The sequence below is a fragment of the Nicotiana attenuata genome, unplaced genomic scaffold (genome assembly GCF_001879085.1).
Source record: "Nicotiana attenuata strain UT unplaced genomic scaffold, NIATTr2, whole genome shotgun sequence".
Taxonomy (NCBI): domain Eukaryota; kingdom Viridiplantae; phylum Streptophyta; class Magnoliopsida; order Solanales; family Solanaceae; genus Nicotiana; species Nicotiana attenuata.
The window spans coordinates 86,482-111,256 of NW_017674028.1; the positions used below are offsets into that span (position 1 = coordinate 86,482).

General features: G+C 39.2%; 1 protein-coding gene across 2 annotated transcripts in view; it reads right to left on the bottom strand.

Moving 5' to 3' along the window:
* LOC109217848 (agamous-like MADS-box protein AGL27) overlaps positions 1-13,998 on the bottom strand; it is a 32,472-nt gene extending 18,474 nt beyond the window's left edge. Inside the window, exon 1 of one of the 2 annotated variants that reach the window (XM_019382133.1) lies at positions 13,472-13,998. In XM_019382133.1, the coding sequence (XP_019237678.1) occupies positions 13,472-13,656 (185 nt within the window). In that variant the 5' untranslated portion in view covers positions 13,657-13,998. The remainder of the gene's footprint in view (positions 1-13,471) is intronic. The other variant, XM_019382132.1, reaches the window with a different exon arrangement.
* Positions 13,999-24,775: the final 10,777 nt, after the last annotated feature.

Here is a 24,775-nt window from a genome sequence, read left to right on the forward strand (position 1 = left end):
CATTGAATTCATCATTTATTTCATGATTTGGGATGGAATTTGGGGAGAAAATTGGTGAAATCTTCCAAAATATAAAATGATGATTTGAAGGACCAAATGGTATCGGAATTGGATAATTTTGATATGTATAGACTCGTGGCGAGATGAGGAATCCATTGATGTGAATTTTATAATTTTCGAGAAGTGGGCCCGGGGCTCGGGTTTTGCCAACTTCGTAATAATCGATATTTTTCGAGTCTTTTCGATTGGGTTGTATCCCCTTAGCCTATTGTAATGTATTCCTTATGGTTTTGGGCAGATTCGACGCTCGAGGAGGTTAATTTGCGAGGCAAGGGCATAGCGAGCTAGGATTTCGGCCTGCTTGAGGTGAGTAATGGTTATAAATAATGTTCTGAGGGTTTGAAACCCCGGATTCGCACAACGTGGTGCTATGTTAAGATGAGACACCCGCTGCATGATGAATGTGGGGTCTGATATTGCTGGGGATTCGGACCTGGTCCATCCCGATTGATGATTTTACCATATTTTTTGATTGAGATTTACTTAATATCATTGTATTCTGGGCTAGTTGCCATGTTTGGGGCCTTGTGCCGATCTGTAGAACCCTTAGGGGTAGTTGTACTGGTTGACCTCACTTTACTCGTTAAAAATCATACCCTCAGTCATGTTCTTAACTGATAAACATAATATGAACCCGCTTTAGAAATTGGTAACTCCTAATGAGAATGACTTGTGGGTTGGGAACCCTGTTTTAGCTGAGTGTGCCCGAGAGGCCATGTCTATGGTGACTGAGAGGGGTCGAGGACCCAATAGTGAGGGTATTTGATATATATATCGGATCGGGCTGCACGCCGCAGCAGTATATATACATATATGGATCGGGCTGCACGCAGCAGTAGTATATTATATGGATCGGACTACACGCCGCAGTAGTATATTATATGGATCGGACTGCACGCCGCAGTGATATAGCGCTTGGGTTGTAGGAGCCCCTCCGGAGTCTGCACACCCCCAGTGAGCGCAGTCGACTATTATTATTGGATCGGGCTGCACGCCGCAGCAGTATATGTATATATATATATGGATCGGGCTGCCCGCCGCAGCAGTATTCAGTACGGATCGGGCTGCACGCCGCAGCAGTATTCAGTACGAATCGGGCTGCACGCCGCAGCGTATAATCATACTATCGGTTATTGTCAGAAGTAAAAGAGTTGAGAACCGGCTTAAGAGATGTTTACCTGACTTCTTCATTTACCTGCTATTTGATGTACTAACTTTTTTATATAGAACTGCGTAGTGTTTTTACGAGTTTTCTTCCCGTCAGTCGTTATTTATTGCTATTACTCACTGAGTCGGAGTACTCACTTTACTCTCTGCACCATGTGTGCAGATACAGGTATCTTGGAGGCATAGTTGAACTTTCAGCTGCTATTCAGATTTCACCGGAGTCATCGAGGTAGCTGCACGGCGTTCGCAGACTCGATTTCTCCCCCTATCCTCTTTACTTTCAGCACTTTAGACTATCTTTTGTATAGGCTGTTCCTCAGACTTGTGTAGAGGCTCTTGACTCGTGACACCAGATCGGTGGGATTTGTATTGATATTTTTTTTCCTTAGTTTCCGCACTGTTATTATCTATTATTGCAGAGTTACACTTATGTTAATCGACATTACATCATGTTAATTGGGTATAAACTTTATAAAAGGGATTGAGAATGTCGGAATGGTCGGGCTTGCCTAGCATTGTGTTGGGCGCCATCACGACCGGGATTGGGGCCGTGACAAGTTGGTATCAGAGCCTAGGTTACTAGGTCTCGCGAGTCATGAGCCGGTTTAGTAGAGTCCCGCGGATCGGTACGGAGACGTCTGTATTTATCCTCGAGAGGCTGCAGAACCTTTAGGAAAACTTCACATTCTTGAATTCTTATCGTGCGTCCAGCTTGAAAAGAAACTCTTGAAATTCCTTCCACGCGTTTGTATGCGCACCTTAGCGCTTAGTATCAGATGTGCGTTGATGGCTTGTGATTCCCCGATCAAGGGGCGAGATGTAATCTCCGTGAGTTTGATGTTGGGCCAGTCTTGAGGACTTGAGGCCGGATCTTGCCTATGGCTTGAGCACTGAAGTGCTGATCGTGTGAGCAAGTGTTTTGAACTTATATGTTCGGTATTGTCCCTATTAGCCGGAATGGCCGTTTGGTATTCATGTGATGAGTATGTTAGTACTGCGAGATGTAATTATATGACTTGGTAGTGACGAAGAAGTCTGCTGGATAATAGATGAACTGTTAAGTGATTCGTTTCCTATTGTGATTTGATGTGTAGCCCGAATATGGGCGCGTGAAGGATATTTTCGTGTCTCCTAGTTGGAAAGTAAAGTGCAATACATGTGGCGGTATGAGTTCAGACTCAGGAAGACTAAATTGACTGTGTAACGTATATGTTGGTGGAAGGTATGCTGAAGTGCTAAATTGAGGCGAAACAGGTGGGTTATCTCCTGCGGAGTGTTCTTAAGTGGTATGATCCTTGTGCGTTTGTTAGAAGACTCATGTGTAATTGAAGGGTACGTGTTGAAATTTGAGAATTCGGGTCGCTTAAGAGAGTAGACTCAACTGAGGTGGGAATGAATGCGAGGTTTGCAGAGGATTACAGTACTAGATGATCTGTGTTTTCACGAACTGGTAGATGATTTGAGTTTAATCTCACTATGATATTGTGACATCATTAGAGTAAAAGTATTATGGGTTATTGAGTGTGTCCTGATATATGGCTTCGAGCCAAGTTGGGGAGGTTGCTATTGATTAGCTGATTGCACGGCTATGTGCTATGTTGGTTCCGTTTCGAGATATGCTGGCAGATCAGTTCTGGTTGCAGAAATTGAGCCGAAGATGGCACAAGTAAAGCAAAATTTTGACAAAGGTTATATGGTGCTTCGTAGATGTGTGAAAATAATAGGATGTCTTGAGCTGTCGTTGATAAAGAATGCTCAGTGTATGGAGAAGGAAGATGTTTGTTTGTATTGGAATGAGATCATATCCTGCGGTGTCAGAGTGCTAATGAGGCACGGATGGTTATGTCCGTTTGATCAGGTAAATTGCAGTTCGAATATGAAGTAAATGACTCTCGAGAATGGTTTTATTGTGTTCAAGATTCTACATGTAACAATCAGGTGTCTTAAGGTTGTGTATGTGGGTAGAGATTGTGTTTTCATTGGAAAAGGTCAAGACTAGTGGTATTTTTATGCTGATCATAGGATCCTATGTATCGGTATCTGGAAAGTAATGGTAACGAATTCGGATTCGCAGGAAGTTCTTCAAAGTAAAGTATTCTGGAATATGGTATTTCTGGGAACATTTGAGAGGATTCAGTGGCCTATGGGTCTTAGACAGTGTGGTCTTATGTTCGAGTCTCGTGTGGTAAACCTGGGTTGAGGCATTGTGGTGCTACAGCAAGAGGGAATACCAAGTTGATGATGGATCAGAAGGAAAATTAGATAGATGGAATAGCTTGATAGTAGACCGAATCGGTATGGTAAGGATATGATCAATTCCTTGTATGTGTTCGAGGTAATGAGCCCTCACAGGTATTGTGCAGCAAGGCTTTGACTCCTGACAGCTTGCTTAGCTTGGTTTGGATAGAAGGATTCAGTCCTGGCAGTTTAGCTTGTGCAAATGGAGTTGGGAGAGTCTCCTTGTTGGGTTTACCATGGTTGGAGATGTATATGTCTTTCTATGGGCATGCGAAGCATGGGATGTGTAATGATTTTCCTCCAAATGAGATCAGTGGGAGTCCTGGACTAGATGAATTACAATTCCGTTCTGAAAAGAAGTTCATAAAATTCTTAGGCAACGGGTAGCCTCAGGTAATCAAGGAAATGGTACTACTAAACGGAAGTGATTTGACGAGAGTAGGCTATCAGCTCGGCGAAAGGTGTTGGTGCACTCCACTTGATCCGGAGTTGCCCATTTTGGTCAGTATGATTTGGACATGTATTGATTGGTATGGCGGGGCCCTGTCCCGAACTGTGTGACATTTACGTACCCTTAAAGGCTTGTAGACAGATGTCATGTATATAGATGATTGTATGGCCTTGTCGGCCTATGTTTTTAGTGTACAAATGATCATTTCGGTCTTATAGGCATGTATGTCACATGTATAAGTTTGTCTATCATGTTGGTTCGTCCTATGCCGAGTATCCCCTTATGTTTTATCCTGGTTATCTCGTGACGTCCCTTCTGGCCCATTTACCCATGATAATATGATAAGAAAGATACGTTATGTTGGTACTCGGGTGAGTTAGGCACTAGGTGCCCGTTTCGGCCCTTCGGTTTGGGTCGTGAAATCTACAACCCTAATGTTCGATCTCCACACCTTCATATCAAGAGCCATGTCCTCGAAAATCTGAAGTTGCGCTATGTCCTGCCTAATCACCTCGCCCCAATACTTCTTAGGCCTCCTCAAAAAGGAAAGGACGAGAAAGAGAAAATGAAAAGGTAAGCCAGAGCGAGCGCATAATTACATACAAAGCTCAAGAAGACACAAACATAATGAAAAAGATCCCCCCCTAGGTTTATCGTACGAAGATAACATAAACTAAAACATGATCCGTTGTCATAGAAGCACTAAGCACTGCGGGCTTTTTCAAAACATATCTTGTTCTTTAAATTATGTTTTTCTTTGCTTTCTTTGTTTATAATATCTTATATGATATTGCTCTTTTCTTTTGTTCTTTGTTTTGCTAGATACGAAGCAAAAACAATGGAACCCTGTCCGGGGAAGCTCCAGCAATCTCATTGGGACACCCAAACTTTTCAATTGTGGACCAAAGCAAAATTATTTGTCAATAAATAAACGATTGACTTTCAAAAACATATTTTGTATTAAACCCAAAAATTCTTATTAAATCATGATGTTGGAAATACGTTATAGTACATATAACATAGGGCCATCTAGAGAGAAAGAATTCTTTTTTCAAAGCTGCCAGTGGGTTGGGACCGAGCTCATATGATTGTGACTAAGCCAAAATATTGCGAAAAGCAATACTGAAATAGTGAATAAAGGCTGGAAAGGCACTGCTTTTGTCGGAAAACGATGTTTCGGTGACCGCTGCCTCACAAAATTTGTATGGGTCCGATCGGAGAAGATAGGCGACCAACACACGAGAAAAATCAAACTTGAAAGATGTCAAAAAAAGATCTCACGCGTGGCCGTTGATGTGTCACTCTTGTCGAAACCGTAACTGCCGACGGTGCATGTTGGGTCATCAGGTGTTGACCCAACACCTGGTTGGGGTTTGATTGCCGGTGACACGGGAACATTGTGGTGATGTTGGATATTGCGTCACAAAACTAATTTCAATAGAATCAGCCACCGGTAAATTGCACAATGAGGCTGTTTTATTCTCGGATGTCACTAGAATAATGCACAGCGACCTTTTTCTCACCAATGCTCTGATATCATGTGAGAAATAGCACCAAAAAATATATTATTGATATGTGTTAACTACTATAATGCATGAACCCTATTTATATCTATACTCTATACAATGCATATAGAACTACTTCAATGTGGGACACAAAACTTAAACATAAACTATCTAACAATACATGCACAAAAGTGAACTTAAAAGATGCATTAGCATCGATATTTTCATTTTAATTGAGTAAAGCCAATACTTTATCGTCTTTTTACCCGATAAAATTTTGACTTGCAGCTCGAGAACCGGTTAACTAACCACCTTAATTCGTGTTATTATGCATGTTCCATATACAACTATGAACTCATCTATGTTGAAAAAATATCGATGTTAAAACTTGACACCTTAATCCTAACCGCATCATTTTACAAGAGCATTATACTCTATTTGCTTTATTTTTGTGACACTCTTTCCTTTTCAGTCTATTCTAAAAAGAAGAGTTTTTATACAAAGCAATTCAACTATAAAATTTCATTTTACCTTTATGACATAATTTTATAGCTACAGAGATATTATGACATGTTTAAGATCACAAGTTTCAAAAGTATTCCTTTCTTTTTTGGAGAGCTATCAATAGTGTATTGCCAGGTATTGTTAGATCGAAAGGCCTTACACCATATTAAAGCTTAGATGTTGTTCTAGATATAGAGGTATTTTAAAACATTTTTTAAAGAAAAACTAGAAAAGCTAATATGTTGTTCTACGGTTTACAAAGGTTATACTTTGATATGATATCCCAAATATGTTATGCATTTTTTCATAAATCTTGCCCTTTCTTCTTGAAGGGGGTCGATTATACTTACTAAAAACATTTGTCATACTCACATTTCTCCGCTATAAATTTTTCATTACTTACATATGCAAGTGCTATTTGTGACGACGCTGCGAGCTAGACTTCTCCACACTCCACTCTGCTTTGGTCATGCCCCCACTACATCATTAAGTAGTTGATTTAATTGATTCTTTTGCATAACTGGATTGCTTCCGGAGCATTTCTACTCTTTTGCACATCCTTAGAGGCTTTATAGACAATATGTGGAGTGTATAAATAATAGTTGGGGAGTAATATGATGTATATTCCTTGTTAGGACACATTTTAATTTGCTTAATTTGAGGTGTGTGAGCCACTTTATGGTTTCATGATTTCATTTTTATGTATTTTGTTGTAATCCTTATAAAAGGAATATGTCAACAGAATGGGTTGGTTTTCTCCATACTTATTTAGATTCCACACTTAGAGTTCGGATGTCGGTCACGTGACTCTGCGGGATTGAGGCGTGACAAGCAATTAGCATAACAACAACAATCACGCCTCAGTCTCAAACAAATTGGGGTCTACCATATAAATCCTCATTTTGCATTAAATCTCAACTCACATAACAATCATTATACCAGTTAAAATAAAAGTGAAAAATAAGTTAAATACATAAAAATAATGTGTAATAATAATAACAATAACAATAATAATATTAGAACTTCTCTAACAAACTAAAACCAATTCCCAACAAGTAGATATTACCAATATAGATCTTTTTCCTTTATTTTTAGTAAAATTTGCATTAGTGTCAAGAATTTTTTGGAGATGACTTTCTTCCATGAGATTTTAAGTCTATCCCATTCTCTTTTAGCACCTTCTCTCACCATAGTTTCACACATGTATCGGTGCATTCATAGGTCGACGCAGGATATGACCAAACCATCTAAAATGACCTTCTCTCATTTTATTCTTAATGTGTGCTACATGCATCTTTTAGCGAATGTAATCATTTTTAATCTTATGTTACTCTTGTATGATCACACATCCATCAAAGCGTCTAATCTCTGCAACACTCATCTTGTAGATATGCTGGACTTTAGCGGCGTATCATTTACTACCATACAAAAGTGTCAGTGTTATAGTTGTTCTATAATTTATCTTTCACTTCAAGAGGCATTCATCGATCACAAAACATCCTAATGGCACTTCTCTATTTCAACTATCCAATTTTAATGCTATGAGTAACATCTTCATCCATTATTCCATTTCTTTGAAATGAAGAGCCTAGATATCTAAGTTATTTGCATTTTGGCATGGTGGTCCCGTCAAGTCTCACCTCAGCCTCGCTCTAATTATGTTGAATAAATTTGTGATACATGTATTCAGTCTTCTATTTATTCTAAACCCCTTATTCTCTAGAGTGTTACTCCATTGTTCAAGCTTTTGGTTAATACCTTTGGTTGGTTTGGCCGATTAACATAATATTATTTGCAAATAGCATACACCATGAAAGCTCATCTTGTATTGTTTTGGCTAGCTCATACATAACTAGGGACTAGGGTAAACAAGTAGGGGGTTCAATGTCGATCCCTAGTGCAGACCACTCTTGAAAATTCTTTTGTAGTTTTGTATCACCTGCTATTCTTCTCGTGCTAGTGATGAATCCTTCGTACATGTCCTCTATGGCATTTATATATTTAATATGAATTTCTTTCTTCCCATCACACATAAAAAATCTTTCATGGTACTATATTATTTACTTTCTCTAAGTCAATAAACACCATATATAGATCTTTCTCTCTTTTGAGATAAATTTGCATCAATTTTCTTAGTAAGAATATAGCCTCTATAGCAAATCTACCGGGTATAAATCCAAACATATTCTCTATCACTCTTGTCGTGTTCCTAAATCTGCGCTACATTACTTTTTTCCAGAGTTTCATCATATGACTTATGAGTTTAATGCCAATAATTCATACAACTTTGAATATCTTCTTTATTACTATAAATTAGAATGAGGGTTATCTTCCTCCACTCATCAGGCTACCACTTTTTAGTATATTATTGAATAGCTTGGTGAGTCATTCTGCTCCACCTCTCCAAGACACTTCCTAACGTCTATAGGGACATTATTTAGACCTAAAGCTTTTCTGGTCTTCTTAATTTTCATGGCTATCATTTACTTGTGTTGGTCAAATTCGACGAGTACAGCTAAGATTTCTATCATACACAAATATGTAGAGGTCAAAAATGTTATTCTCTTGGTTCGAGTTGAAAACACCTTGAGCTAATAGTTTATCATCTCTTCTTGACCTCGTTATCTCTATCAACACTAATTGAGAATCGTCTTTAATACATTTCACCTGGTTTAAATCCTAACTCTTCTTGTCTCTCAGGAGTTCTAGTTTTAAACATTTCTTTCTCCCTTTCTTGTGTCCCTAGATTTTGATACAATCCATCTAGAGTTCTCCCTCGAGATTTACTAGTAGCCTTCTTAGCTTCCCTCTTAGCTCTCTCGTATTCTTCAAATGCTTCTCCATCTTTTGCTTTTGGCAACTTTCTATAACACTCTCTTTTAATATAATAACTCTTTGTACCTCCTCATTCCACTGCCAGGATTTATGCCGTTGAGGTACTTGACCTTTAGACATACCTAACACTTCAATTGCTACTTTTTCAACAAAACCTCATATTTCCTTCCACATTAATTGTACTCAATTATTGTTCAATATGTTAAGTAACAGCAGAAGCTCCTTCTTTGTCGGCTATTAATTCTTTAGTCGATACTACAACAACAAAAAAATAAAAAACAAAAAAATTCAGTGTAATCCCACAAGTGAGGTATGAGGAAGGTAGTTTGTACACAACCTAACCCCACCTTATGAAGGTAGAGATATTTTTTCTGATAGACCCGGGGCTCAGGAAAAGCATAGTCACAATATTGTTAAAAAGAAATATAATAATGGATAAACCACGAAAAGAAAAAGGTAACACAAAGCACTACCAACAACAGCAAGAAACCTCACAATTCAACAACAACGCCATTCATATACCTTTTGGGTATGTTCGCAATGGAATTGACATGTGCACGCACAAGTTATGGAGCATGAGGTTATTAAAGAAACAAGTTAGGAACTTATAATCCCCCCTACACAAGGAAATATGAACATGGGAAGGAACATATAAATGTACTAGTTGTATAATCCACGATTGCTTGAACCACGAGAAGTCCTTCACCTTTGATCATTTCAAGAGAAAATATAAGTCTTCATATGTTAGTTATACTTTGTTAGGGGCTATGTCCATCCATATTCCTTAGAAAAGAATAGAAGAAGAGTTCTTATGACTCGACTAGATATCACATCCATGAAAGCACCTTTTTAAGTTCGACATTTATCTCCTTCAGTGGCTCTCTCATGATATTTTGGACCAACTCCTTTAACCTCAAGCGAAAATTCGATCGCTCAATCAAACAATGCGTCAATTGCCTCAATCCTTTTGAAATAGATTATATTGGTTTTAAATATCATGGATATCCTTTGCCCTCTAGGAAAGATCCTCATGTGATACTCCCCATTCGAGATCCCAGTTTATGAAAATTGGACCCTTAATCTTATCCTCGGCATTAGCATATTCAAGTAATTAGGTGATATCTACCGGGACAAGATCCAAAGATGCTTTCTTAAGGGTAAAAAGTATTAAGAAAAAATAACGACTTAAAGAAACTATTCACTTCCTAAAGAATACAAATGTTCGCAAATTAAGTAGGAGAGAAATGCCCTTTCCTTGAAATAGCATTGCTTATGCAACTAAAATTAGTGGAAACATAGGATAAAGTGGGGACGCAGGCGCTATGTGGACCACGACTGCGCAGTGCATTAGGGAAGCCGCGAGAAAGGTATTAGGGGTCTCAAAGGGTTACTCTGGTGGTCACAAGGGAGACTGGTGGTGGAATGGAGAGGTGCAAGGAAAAGTGAATACCAAGAAAGCAACGTATCTGAAGCTAGTGGAAAGTGTAGACGAGGAGGAGAAGAGGGAATATAGGGAGCATTATAAGTTGCCTAAGAAAGAGGCTAAGTTAGCAGTTACGGCGGCCAAGACTGCAACTTTTAGTCATTTGTATAAGGAACTCGAGGGCCGAGGTGGGGATAAGAGGTTGTTCAGGTTAGCCAAGGTGCGAGAAAGGAAGGCGCGTGACTTGGAACAAGTGAAGTGCATCAAGGAAGAAGAAGGTATAGTTTTGTTGGATGAGGGACTTATCCGTCGGAGATGGCAGACCTACTTCCATAGTCTCTTGAACGAGGAGGGGGACAAGAGCATTGTACTAGGTGATTTGGAACTCTCCGGGAGTCATTGTGACTTTGAGTAGTAGGCGGATTAGAGTTGATGAAGTTGAGGGGGCTATGCGTAAGATGAGTAGGGGCAAAGCGACCAGGCCGGATGAAATTCCGGTGGAGTTTTGGAAGAGTGTGGGCAAGGCAGGCTTGGAGTGGCTCACTAGGTCATTTAATGTCATTTTTAGAATGAAGAAGATGCCCGAAGAGTGGAGGTGGAGCACGATTGTTCCTGTATACAAAAACAAGGGTGATATCCACAATTGCTGAGTGTTGGCCAGTCAAGATTGCTCATGTCTAGAAAATGAAGGTAACAAAGATAAGGATGTTGAGATGGATATGCGGGCACACCAGGTTAGATAGGATCATAAATGAGGTTATTTGCGATAAGGTAGATGTGGCCCCTGTTGAGGACAAGATACAGGAAATGCGGGTTAGGTGGTTTGGTCATGTGAGGAGGAGGAGCACAGATGCCCCAGTAAGTAGGTGTGAGAGGTTGACATTGAGGGCCTACGGAGAGGTAGAGATAGGCCAAAGAAGAGATGGGGAGAGGTGATTAGGCAAGACATGGCGCAGCTTCAGCTGACCGAGGACATGACCCTTGATAGGAAGGTATGAGATTGAGGATAAGGGTAGTAGAGTAGGTAGTGTAGAGTGTTCATAATAGTAGTATTGGTATGCAGTCTCGCTTTCTGTTGGTAGTAGGTTTTTATGATTAACCGTTATTTTCTTTCATTGTTGATCACCTTACTGTCTTGTTGTTTTATTCTGCTTTTATATGGCTTTTTGGTACCGTCCCTTCTTGCCTATATTCTCATTAATGTGGTGCTTAATGAGAATTCCAAACTCAACAATGAGAACTAAACGTGAAGATTGCACTCGTTGAAGAATTTAACCCAACACCTTATGGCATGAGCTGACAAAAGCCATGCACCACCTGTATGTCCGCTTTATTGAAGATACCCCTCTCTTTCAAGAGGATATGCCACAAGTCAAGCCCTAGTGAGGTTCTTCACTTAGCATCGAATTAAAACACATGCTCCCAAGTTTATGCAGGCCCCATCAATTCCTTTGAGTATTATTCTAGCAAATGCACACCCCATGCAGGATACATAAGGGTCGTCTGGTAGGATGTATAAGAATAGAGTCGAATAAGGTGTATTGATAATGCAAGGATTAGTAATACACGAGCTTGTAATGTGCTTTGGTGTGGTGTATTAAAAATTAAAACGCGTTGCATAATTTTGAAAAAAATTATTTGTTTACAAAAACACCCTCCATATTTTGTAGCTTTAAGGCACTGTCAGGATAATTTTATCTCTAACCATGCTAATGTATGCATTAATAACCTTGGTATTGCTAATACTATAGTTTGCTATGTATTAGTGATACATAGGATAACACCAAATAGGTTGTATAACTAATACTTGCATTAGTAATACATAGGTTGAAAAAGTGTACCAAACAAGGGATTAATAATACCAAAAGCTAATGTATGCATTATTTTCTCTAACGCACCCTACCAAACGACCCCTTAATGTGTTAGCTACATCACTGCATGGGTTGATATGTACAACGCCTATTATACATCGTTTACGAGCTAGAACTATTGCGGTATCCAATCCACTCTCTCCCCTAGTTTTCATTTCTCATTGTTAGTGTCATCTAGCATAATGCTTTCGTCGTTGATGTTCTTTCTGATCTATATGCTCCATCAAAAATTCCCTCTGCCTCTACGTATCCAGCTCGAAAGTTTCCACTTTAGAATCAATACATTGCCGAACTTTTGAAGTTAAATTAGAGCATCAACTTGTTGCTTCACAGTAAAATTCAAATATCTAAACTATTTGAAAAATTAAGAGGTGAAGAACAGTATTGTCAAAGATGCACTTAAAGCGGGCTTAAGCCTTGAAGCGAGGCGCAAAACGTGTTGAACGCTTTGCCTCGCTTAGCGGATGCTTCAATGCCATCATCAAGGCTCTAGGGCATACTTTTCCTTGCTATGAGTGTCATCCTGAGGAGGCGATACTAAACAATTGAAATTTCACTTTATTGCAATTTTTCAATTTCTTTGTCCATATATTTTTTATTCATGCTTATAATTATTGATCTTGGACTACACATACATAATCGTATTTTTTTTCCTTTTGCATCTTGCTTCACAAAGCCACGTTTTATTTGCGCTTTTTGCTTAAAGCTCCAATGGAGCTTAGAACTTTTATCCGTTTTTCGCCTTTGTTAACACTAGTGAAGAACTAATACCGAAGAAAGATAACTTTAAACTTTTAGTGGATACACAATGACATGAATTTTAGATAAGTGAGAGTCAACTCCTTAGACCACCAAAGGCCTATGGACAGGATGACACGAAGAATGAATAGAGAAAGGATCTACAAGAGCAAGGGAAAGAAAAAAAAAATTAAAGACCAGTTGAAGTAGACTTGATAGCAAAGGGTCAAAAGGGACTCTTGAAATTCTTCTAATTTCCTTCCAACCTAAGATGTGTTTCCTAAGCAGCTATTGATCATGATCCTCAAATATTTGGCAGGCTTATGAATGTTCAAGGTGGTCCCTGATATTCATGTCATAATAGAAAGGCCTCGTGATAGGCGCAAACTGCTTACCGCCGCTATAATCACAAGCAAAAAAAACTCTCAGATATTAACAGCAAAACAGTACCGACTTAACCCTAAGTAAATTAATGCAAAGCGTGTCTGTGTCAGCAATTATGGCTAGGTGTCATCCTAGAGATCCACCACGTATCATTGTAATGCTTCCCGAATTTCTAGGGTTGCAGACTTAATAGTATATGATAGTATAATAATCGAGTGCAGCAGCTTCAGGATAAGTACAAATAAAAGAGGAAACATGTTGTTAATGAGAAGGAAGATCTAATGATATGAAGAACCTGTTAGTGCTGGAGAAATCGTAGAGTCTGCCATGGTTGGAGAAGACGACAACAGCGACATCGACATCGCAAAGAATGGAGAGTTGTTTGGCTTTCTTTAGGAGTCCTTTCCTCCGTTTTGAAAACGTCACTTGTCTGCTGTTCTTGTCTTTGATTGGCTTTATTTCCACCTTCTTCCGCCCCATTCCTTAATCAACCAAGCCAAGCCAAGCCCCAAATTGGAAATATTTTGGGGGAAATATTTGGTTTCTATGTATCACTATCATCGTATCTAGGGGTTTTTATCACTATTCACAGAAAAAAACATGTTTCACTGTTCTCCCCCACCCAACCACTCTCTCCAAGGTCACGCAGTAAATGGCAAATTTATTAAACTGTCGAGATATATTCACACTTTTGGACTTATATATATATATATATATGAAGGCACCAAAAACCTGCCCAATTATGCAAATTCGTGGCTGCAGGACTGACTGACACTGCTGCGTTGGTCGCGTACTCGTACTCGTACTCGCGTAATTTCAGCTGATTGGCTGGAAATGGGAATTAGGAAGAAGATAGAAATACTTCCCTAAATTACAATTTAACTTTGGAATCATTCAATTACCGGGTGATAGCACCTTTGACTCGCTTTTTTTACTTTCTATTGAAAATCATTTACGTATATAACTCAACTTTGCTTTAAAAATTTTAAAAAATTAGACCCCCTACAATTTTGTACAATAGATATTTCCCTATTATATCTTAATTGACTTTTTAAATATTTTATTTATCCTGTATATTATCAGTTTTTTATTTTTATTTTTTAATATTATGGTTTTTTAAATCTATATTAGGAACTTATCTATAAAATAAATAAATACCTATTTTTGGAATAAAAAAGAGAAAATAATAATAATGAAATATATAATTTAAGATATGTAATAATGAAATAAATGTAAATATAATTTACTCGTATCAGTAATTAATTTATTAATAGCAATTAAAATTCAAAAATCTATTTGCTCCACTTAGAATAAAAAAGACAGAGAAATTTTGTAAGTGAATATTTAATGCTCTTAATACAAAAAAATAGTTACGAGTACTAAAAGTAGAGGTAGATTTTTAATAAATTCTTAAAGAATTATTATTTATACTTTAAATAAATTTTAAATTTTAATTCAGAAAACATTTCATTAGTGATAAGTTATTAGGTGAGGATCTGTTAGATTTCAGAGAATCCTTGAGCTGAAGAACCCTAGTAATGGAGGAAGCATGTGCAGAGAGAGAATGAATTGAAGAAGAAGGAATGGGAGAAATATCTTCTGTATTCTTCAATATAACATTACACGGTATTTATACATGTACACTTAATTATCAACTCCCTAACAGATTAGTGGTCCCTACACTACTCCTAATAAGTGAATGTAGTATCTGTACACTAACTAACTAACTGCTTTCCTCATTCTTTATTACGTTACTCCTTCTGTTTCTACACTCCCCCTCAAGCTAGGTGGTATGAATATATCAAGTAAACCTAGCTTGGACACTAAGTACTCATGTTGAGCTTTAGGCAATCCTTTAGTTAGTACATCTGCCAACTGTTCTTTGGTTCCCACATACTCTGTCTTGATTAGTCCCTGCTGAATTTTTTGTCTTATGAAATGGCAATCAATCTCTATGTGTTTGATCCTTTCATGAAAGACAGGGTTGGTAGCTATTTGTATGGCTGCTTTACTGTCAGTGAAGATAGTAGCTGGCAATTCAAACACCACTCCAATGTCCTTGAGCAATCCAAATATCCACACTAGTTCAGCCACTGTTGTTGCAATACTTTTGTACTCTAATTCTGCAGAGCTTCTAGAAATAGTGCTTTGCTTCTTTGACTTCCATGATATCAGTGAATTCTCATACTTTATGAAGAAACTAGACACAGACTTCCTAGTCAAGGGGCATGCTGCCCAATCAGCATCACAGAAGACTGAGATTACATCTCTCTTTTGACTAGACAGAAGCACACCTTGCCCAGGGTGATTCTTAACATACTTGATCACCGTGAGTGCTGACTCCATATGAGATTTCCTAGGCTTTTGCATGAACTAGCTGAGAGTTTGAACACTAAATACAATGTCTGGTCTTGTTACTATCAGATATAGGAGTTTGCCCAATAGCCTTTGATAGCTAGTAACATCTGGTAATAATGCATCATCCAAGTTGTTGATTGTGCTTGTGTGTTCATCATACTCTTGAGTAGTGAGTTTTACATTCACTTCAAGAGGTGTAGTAGCAGGTTTTGCAGCACCTAAGCCAAGTTCAGAAACAAGCTCTAATGCATACTTTCTTTGATGCATTAGAATACCCTGTGATGATTGTTGATACCCTTTTCCCTAAGTATTTTTATACCCAAATATTTCCAAAATAGCATATTGGTGCATATATAAGCACACCTAACAATTTTGGCATTTTAATGATTTTTAAAACCAATTTGTTGCCTATTTTAGTACAATAAAATCTAATAATTATTCCCAAAATTATTATTTTTGGCGAATAATTCATTTTGTTCTCACATTTGCACCAAAATATAATTAAGGTAATTTTTGCATAATTTTACAAATTTGTTTGGTATTTTAAAAGCTAAATTGCATATAATTGCAATTATAGCCTATCTTGTAATTTATAGCGTTATGTTTATAAAATTAATCCCAGTATTTTTAAATTAATATTTATATAATATTCATTTACCCAGTACTTTTAATTTGCTCTTAAAATCTGTATTACTATTTCATAAAAAAAATTTAAAGGGAAAATTGGCTATTTACGATTTGGCCTCAATTGCATTTCAATTATAGCCAATTTGGCAACCCCAATTAACCCAATTTCAAAGTTCAAAATTACCCAGCCCAATTTCAAATTAACCCAACCCCTGACCCATTTATCCTATCCGCCCGGCTCCCATTCAATCTAGGCCGTTGATCTAAATGATCAATGGTCACCCTTTATTCTTTCCTTTTTAATTTTACCCACCACACCCAACCCTAATAATTTCTTACCAAACGCCGCCCTTAAAACCCCTCGTCTCTGAAACGCTCTCTAATCTCTCTGCAAACCCTAGCCACCGCCTCTCAATCCCACCCTAATCCATGGCCTCCCATGGCCATCGGAGATGTGTAATGGCCTCCCATGGCTCCTGGGTGTTCGCTTCTGTGGTTTCACGGCCAAAATCTCGAAGGAAGCTGGTCCAGTCGTTGCCTAACTTCCATTCATGACCTTTCTCCGGTCGTCCCTGACTTTTCTCCAGCCAGCCATGGCCGTTCTAGTCAGATCCTTGGCGCTCCTGGTTAGATCGTTAATTTTCAAGGCCTTTCTCACCTCTCTGGGTTCTTCGAAACCCTAATCTTTGGGATTTTTTTTTTATTTTTCTTTCATATCTGCTTTAAATCTATACTTGCCATGAATGTTTAAGTGCTTTCGCGAAAGTTCTTCAACTTTTCTTGCAAAAACGACCTTTCATTAGGGTTTTTCCTTTGAAATTTTTCAAAAGATCTCTGATCTTTTAACGTGTTTATGTTTTGGCTATGATTTGTTCATGTTTATTCTTCTATCTGTTTCAGCATGTTAAAAACCCTAATTCCTTTTTAGTTTATCCGAGTTCTGAAAGATGCTTGTTTAAATGTGCATTTGTTCTTTTTTGCTGATTCTTTCTTCCTCGTTTAATTTGTTTAATTTTAAGTTCTTACCATCTTGCAAAACCTGGTTACTGTTAAAGCCCTAATTTTCTTTAGAAGTTTTCTCATTTGTTCCTACTCTGAGACCCTTTACTTGCTTCTATGTCTTCTTCACTCTTGTTTCTATGTGATTATTTGACCTGCTTGACTACTGTGCTTCGAATATTTTCTTACTACTAAACCCTAGCTTACCCTAATGCTACTATATGTTTGTGCTACTTCTTTTCATCAACATGTCTAACACTGCATGCTTGTTCATTCCTTGCTATTTATATAGTGAAGTGCAAAATCATGTTCCTTTCTTGTTTGATCTTGATTCCTTTGATCTTGTGACTGACTGCAAAAAAAAGAGATTTTTCTTACGAGCCCTAATTTTTACTCATCTGTTCAAAATTAATTGATTCACTTCCTTTATTGTGATGTTTTACCTTGTTGTATCATTTCCCAAAATAAGCCTATTTTGTACTTAGACTGGATTATTTACTTCATGCTTTTACTATCCCTTTTTATGGCAATAATCAATCTGCCCCCCAAACTGATTTTCTTTCCTTAATTAGGCCTGCTGACACGTTAAGCAGTGTTTCCCTAATTAAAGGGGAATCACTTGGGTTAATTGATTTTGAAGGGTGATTGTTTCCATGTTTGTGTTTTAATTTTACTTATTACCTTATTTCTCTACACGTTTTCAAAGCTATAAATACCTACACTCTTCTCTTTCAAACACACGAACACAGGCGAACAATCTGAGTTCAAAAATCACTCTTACACTTAAAAACTCTCTCTCTCTTTCTGCTACTTGTGCTGTTGCTTTATCTAGCCGGCTGGAAGCCAGGGCTAGACTGTGGATTCTTGTTTGCTCTATTTTTCTGCACTTTGCTTTTCTACTGGTATGTCCTAGTTAATTTACAAGCTTCAACAACAACATGTTTTTCATTCCTGTCCACTTCTACTCATGTTTTCTGCAATCAAGATGTGTTATTAGCATGCTGTAATATGTTCCCTTTCCCTTGCAATTTAAAGTTTATCTATGTGTGCATTCTGTCAGTCGTGTGTTGTTTATTTGCTACCTTATGAATCCCAAACCCCCATACCCCTTTATATGCTTTAAGTTATGGTTCAAAAACATGGCAATGTCTGAAATCATTGTCTGAAATCAATGCCTGTAATATGTTCAGGCCATGGCTTGATCTCCAGTAGGTCTTTACTCTCTAAATGCTTGATCAACAGGTTTGGTCAGGGGTGTGCCAGTCTATTTTGTGGCAGGGCATGACCACCAACCTGCCTGGGTAGCCCCCTACCCTTTCTATTGCACTTACACTCATTCTTATAACTTAAGTTCTGCCCCTCTTGTGTGAGCCTTGCCTTGGGACCCTTGAGCTCCCTCTGAACTTGGACATAAGGGCTGGCCCTTCCACACTGCACAACTCAATTTCTGATTAACATCTTGAGTGCATGCACTGCCTGGGGTTCCTGAAATCCCTTGGATCTCTGAAACACCCTAGATGAGAGAAGGCTTGGAAATCTGAATCTCGGAAGTGGCTCAATCTCATCTTATTAGGCCTCAAGTCTAGATTAGGCTGCTCGTATGTAGCTGAGGATTTCTGATGTATTTTTTAATTCCAGTTCATTTCTTTTGGGTTGTAATAACTTGTACAAGCTCGGGGAACTTTAGTAAAAAGGGGGGTTGGGATTTATTTTTATGCATCAAGGGTAGAGATCATGCCTATAGGAGTTTGTTATGATTTCTACAATTTCACACCTAGATATCATGCCTATAGGGTTAACTTTTAATTTCTGCACACACGCCTAGAAATCATGCCTATAGGGTAACTCTTAATTTCTGCAATTTCACACCTAGATATCATGCCTATAGGGTTAACTCTTAATTTCTGCAATTTCACAACTAGTTATCATGCCTATAGGGTTAACTTTTAATTTCTGCACACACGCCTAGAAATCATGCCTATAGGGTAACTCTTAATTTTTGCAATTTCACACCTAGATATCATGCCTATAGGATTAACTTTTAATTTCTGCAAATACGCCTAGATATCATGCCTATAGGTTAACTTTAAACTTCTGCAAACTCATACCTAGAAATCATGCCTATATAATTCGCTCATAATTTCTGCGCCTCCGCGCATAGATATCTTGCCTACAGGATTAACTTCCAATTGTTCTATAAAATACGGTCTATAGACTATAGCATTCTGCATTTATAAACATCACTAGGCAAACAGTTTGTAGGTTTAATAACAAGAGCTGCATATAGATACCATGTTCCTAGGACCTTTGTTAACGTCCAAAAGGTGTCCAAATCAGCATACATATAGAAAGCATGCCTATAGGAAATCTCGAATCTAAATAGAGATAATATTAACTGCTGAACTCGTAATGTCCTGTTAAAATTGGTAACCCCTTTTCAGTATGTATCTTTTTTCTAAAATCAGTATATATCACGCCTAGTTCTAACCAACACTTAGAGGATTAACAATCAGATCGGTTTTAGTCAACTGCATTCGAGTAAGCCTAATGTAGACTTTTCGCCTAAAAATATGTGTTGAACCAGTCCGCTCGTCGCTTTATTTAATTAAGACCAAAAACAGTACGTGTAAGACATGCTAAACTCTATGACTTTTGCTGGTTTATGGAGGCATATTTGAGCCCTGTTTGCTTGCCTGATTCCCTCTATTTGCACTTATGTGTTTTTGGTTGACGCCTTAGCATTTTGCCCTTTGAAAACTTCTAAAAGCCCCAAACCCCGTTCCCTTTAGGATTAGTAGTCCATTTGCCTCCGGGACTGATAGGATTGGGGCGGGTAATAGCATCCAATAAGTAACGATACCATTCCGCGCTTTAATACCTTAACGGGGTAGGAAGGGTAGACATGGAGATGATGATCACACGATAACACTACGCGTACAATTGGATACCGATGTTGTGTAAATGATCCATGTGATATATAAACCTAGGACCCCCTTCCCTCTTTATTAGTTTGTTATTTTCAGAATTTTAAAAGCTGTCCAATTTTCCGCTTCTTTTACTTCTTTTAAGTTGCTTGCATCAATTATTTGACCCCTTCTTTTCTCTCACACCTTTCTGTGATTATAAAACTACTTCCTTCCAGATTTCAGCACTTTTAAATCCTTTTGTGCTTTTTATTTGCAATTGTTATGTGAGTGGTTTCATCGTATTTGCAATACTTGCTTGTCTACTTGTTGTTTGCATTTAAAGTCACAATTGTAGCATGGCCGGGAACAACACTAGTGGATCTTGGGGGGTGCCTAATACCTTCCCCTCAAGATAATTTCTAGCCCTTACCCAAACTCTGGTTTTCATCTCAAACTCTTTTCTTAAAGTGTCCTAATGCACTATAATCATTAGGTGACGACTCTCCAAATCCAAAACCCAATTCCCAAACGGGAATAGAGTTGTCTTTCCTGAATGTCGTAAACCGGATTTCGCGAGGAAAAAGGGTGCATCAATAGCATGGCGACTCTGCTGGGGATTCTTTAGGCTTTTACCATTGCATGCTATATGTGACTTTTATTGCCTTCTTTTATTGCTTTTATTTAATGCCTTTATTTGAAACTGACTTGTTTCTTTTGTTTCTTTTTCTTTAATTATTTCGTTTACCGCTTTCCCGTCAATGTTGTAATTCTGAGCAATCATTGTAAACTTTATTGTATGAACGTGAAAATACATGTCAATTTGTTTCATTCTTGTAAATTGCATCTTCAAACATCATATTCCATTCGTGCCAAACAAATTCCATAGCAGCGCTTATAATGAGTGGTTGCGCCCTTCCGATATTATCACCCCCTAAATTTGGCAAAGGCATATTTGCGGTAAATTCAGTCGATCAGCGGTGCAGTCGACGGTTCCGTGCCTTTCCCTCTTGAGTTTTCCGCTCAAGGGTACCTGTCTAATACCCCAATAGAAACCTTACTCCGTTTAAACTGTACATGCATCATGGTCAAACCTAGCCGAGTCAGTTATGTTGTCCACATAATGACTCATTAAGATAGCCTTGTCCAAAGTCAACCAGGTTTCCTTGAAACCCAAACGGACACCTCCATATTCTGTGCATTTATTTGGAGAACTAAAGTGCTTGCTATGCTAATTATTGGTTTAAATAGTCGAGTCCGGTGGGGATAAGGGCCTAACGCTTTGTTTTGCAGAAAATGAGGCACGAAGTCCCCAGATTTGGCACGGTAACCAACATTCACCCAAGGTTGCTAAGCTGGTGGGAAGACCTTCACTCCAGCGATCAGGCTCTCGTCCGCAAATACTTGGGAAATTTGCCTTCCTTTTTGGAAATCCAGCCCGACAACAAAATCATAGAGGCTGCAACTCTATTCTGGGATGGCGATAGATCGGTATTCCGCTTCAGGGACCTTGAAATGACACCAATGCTGAAGGAAACGAAGGAGGACACTTGGCTAGAGCTTACTTGCTGTTGGGACTGCGTGAGCTGGTGAAGCTGTTCGATGGAGACGAAGATGCCAAATCTGGGGAAGGTCCCTCTGGGACCAAGTAGTTAGGAGTCCTTTTATTCTTTATTTTAATGTAATAAGGCCAATGGCCAATAGTGACATTTTACTTTCTATTATTTAGAGTCGTTTTGGATTCGTCTTAATTTTATCAATAAAATGAGGCATTTAGCATTATAAGTTCTCCAAAACTATTTGACGCTAGGCCTACCTCGGGCACAACGAGGCACCAAAGTTAGGACGCGATTTATATTCTTGCACAATGTGTTTAAATACTGCAATATTTTTTCCTCATAACCTGCACTAACTTGTTACCTTTTGTTTTTCTTTTATTTTTTATTCCCCTCCCCAAAGGTTAGTTCGTGCACTCTGGCATCATCATCCTACTCCACAAGATCCAAGGGCCCTCCACCTCTTCCTCCTCTGAGTCCTGTCAGAAACAAGAACAAAGGAAAAATGGAAGACTTGGGTAACATCAGGAAGGAGAATTCGGTTGAAAGGGTAGAGACTTCCCAGGGTATTCAGGTTTCCAAGGAAAGTGCCGCCCAACTTGAGCAGAAGTTGTTGAAATTTCAGGAAGAACTGGACCAAGTTCGGAACTTGGTAAACTTATCATTTTCCCTCACTACCCCGGATGTCAGCTTTCCCAATACCCAGAACCCCGCACCTCCACAAAACACCCTACAACCACAGAAACAACCCACTCATACTCAACATTGCAACACATGCCACACTCCCAACAACACTCCACTACTCATTCCCGAGCCACTGAACACCACAAATGACCATCTCCACAACACTCCTATTTACGTGGATACTGTACCCCATTAAACTCAACCAATCTCAAGTGCACCTGAGTCTGAAGACAAAGACTCCCTTATCAGGAACTTAGCAGCAGAACTCAAGAAATTGACCAGCCGAGTTCAGGGCGTGGAAGGTAACAAAGGTATCGAGGGGTTAAATTATGAAGACCTCTGCATTCAGCCAGATGTTGAACTTCCGGAGGGGTACAAACATCCCAAATTTGTAATGTTCGATGGAACAGGAGATCCCAGGGTCCACCTGAGGACATATTGCGATAAGCTGGTCGGAGTCGGAAAGGATGAGAAGATCCATATGAAGCTCTTCATGTGAAGTCTGAAAGGGGATGCTTTATCCTGGTACATCAGCCAGGACCCCAAGAAATGGACAAGCTGGGTAGGCATGGCCTCGAATTTCATGGATAGATTCCGATTCAATATAGAGAATGCACCGGATGTTTTCTACATCCAGAATTTGAAAAAGAAATCTACCGAAACATTCCGCGAGTATGCTACTCGTTGGAGGTCAGAAGCTGCAAAGGTCAGGCCGGCCCTAGAAGAAGAACAGATGAACAGGTTCTTCGTCCGGGCTCAAGATCCCCAATATTACGAGAGGTTGATGCTAATCGAGGGTCAGAAGTTCGCCGATATCATCAAACTGGGAGAAAGAATCGAAGAAGGCATTAAGAATGGTATGGTTACTAATCTTGAAGCATTACAGGCCACCAATAAGGCTTTACAGTCCGGTGGCACGTCCAAGAAGAAAGATGTGAGTGTCGTAATGGTCGCACAGGGAGCCAAATCACCACTTAAATACCATACCTACCCATCACCTCCACCTACATATCAGCCTATCCCAAATTACCAAGCACTCGCACCCTCATATCCAAATCCACCTCCCGTTTACCAATCCTCTCCACCTCTCACATACCAACCCACTTCACCTAGATACTCTCAACCAGCACATGTTTATCAAGCTTATAACGCTTAACCCTCTCACTACCAATCACCTCCCACCCGTCAAAATTTCCCTAGACCCAGGCCAAATTTTGACCGCAAACCTCCCAGACAATACGCAGCCATCGCTGAACCAATTGACCAGCTATACGAGAGACTTAAAGCTGCCGGTTACGTCTCTCCTATCCCAGCCAAAACTCTAGAAAATCCCTCCCAGTGGGTCAATCCCAATAAGACCTGTGCGTATCATTTCGGCATGAAGGGGCACACCCTTGATGAGTGCCGCTAATTGAAGGACAAGATTCAAATCCTAATCGACAATAAGGTCACAGTAGCAAAGGAGCCTGCTCCTAATGTTCGTAACAACCCTCTGCCTAACCACAAAGGTGGAGACATTCACATGATCGAGATCGAAGATGATTGGGACCCCAAAGGGTCGATAGGTTTGATTGCTGAGGAGGATGAACCAAAGAAATAGGCAGTTACACTTAACCCAATTGTTGTACAGAATCAGCCCTCCAGGGACGATGAAGTAAACATGTCTATGCCTCTCGAATTTGAAGCGCCTCCTTCTGCAAAGGCGCTCGTGCCAATTGAGGTTGAATTTGGAGTTTCAAAAGCACCTGCACCCTTTGAAATTGTTGTGTTACCACCAAGGGTGCCTATTCCTGTGGCAATGACAAACATAACACCGTTCCACTCAAATGCCATACCATGGGATTACATTGCCGAAGCTAGGAGGAAAGGAAAGACCAAGACAGGAGAAACAATTGTTGCACAAGGAATGACCAGAACAGGGAGGATTTATACCCCAGAACACTTAGTTGAGTCCAGTAAGCAAGCCTCGGGACGGCCTATTGGAACTGGGCCCGACAATCTTTGGAGGAAAATACAAGATAAGGAGTACTCGGTCGTTGAGCAATTAAACAAAACACCAGCACAGATCTCCATCCTAGCTCTTCTACAGAGCTCTAACGCTCACAAGAATTCCTTAATGAAGATACTGAGCGAAGCTTATGTTCCCAGCAATATAACCGGGGGTGAAATGGCGAATATGGTAGGGCAAGTGCTGGAGAGCCATAAAATAACCTTCCACGAAGAAGAGCTGCCGCCGGAAGGATTGAGCCACAACAAGGCACTGCACATCACCATACAATGCGAAGATTATTTCATCACTAGAGTCCAGATCGATGGAGGATCGAGCCTCAACATCTGTCCGCTGATAACTCTCAGAACTTTGGGAAAGAGCCTGCATGAGATCAAGGATGGGGCTATCAATGTCAAGGCCTTCGATGGGTCCCAGAGATCTACTATTGGAGAAATCAGCCTATGCTTACAAATGGGGCCAAC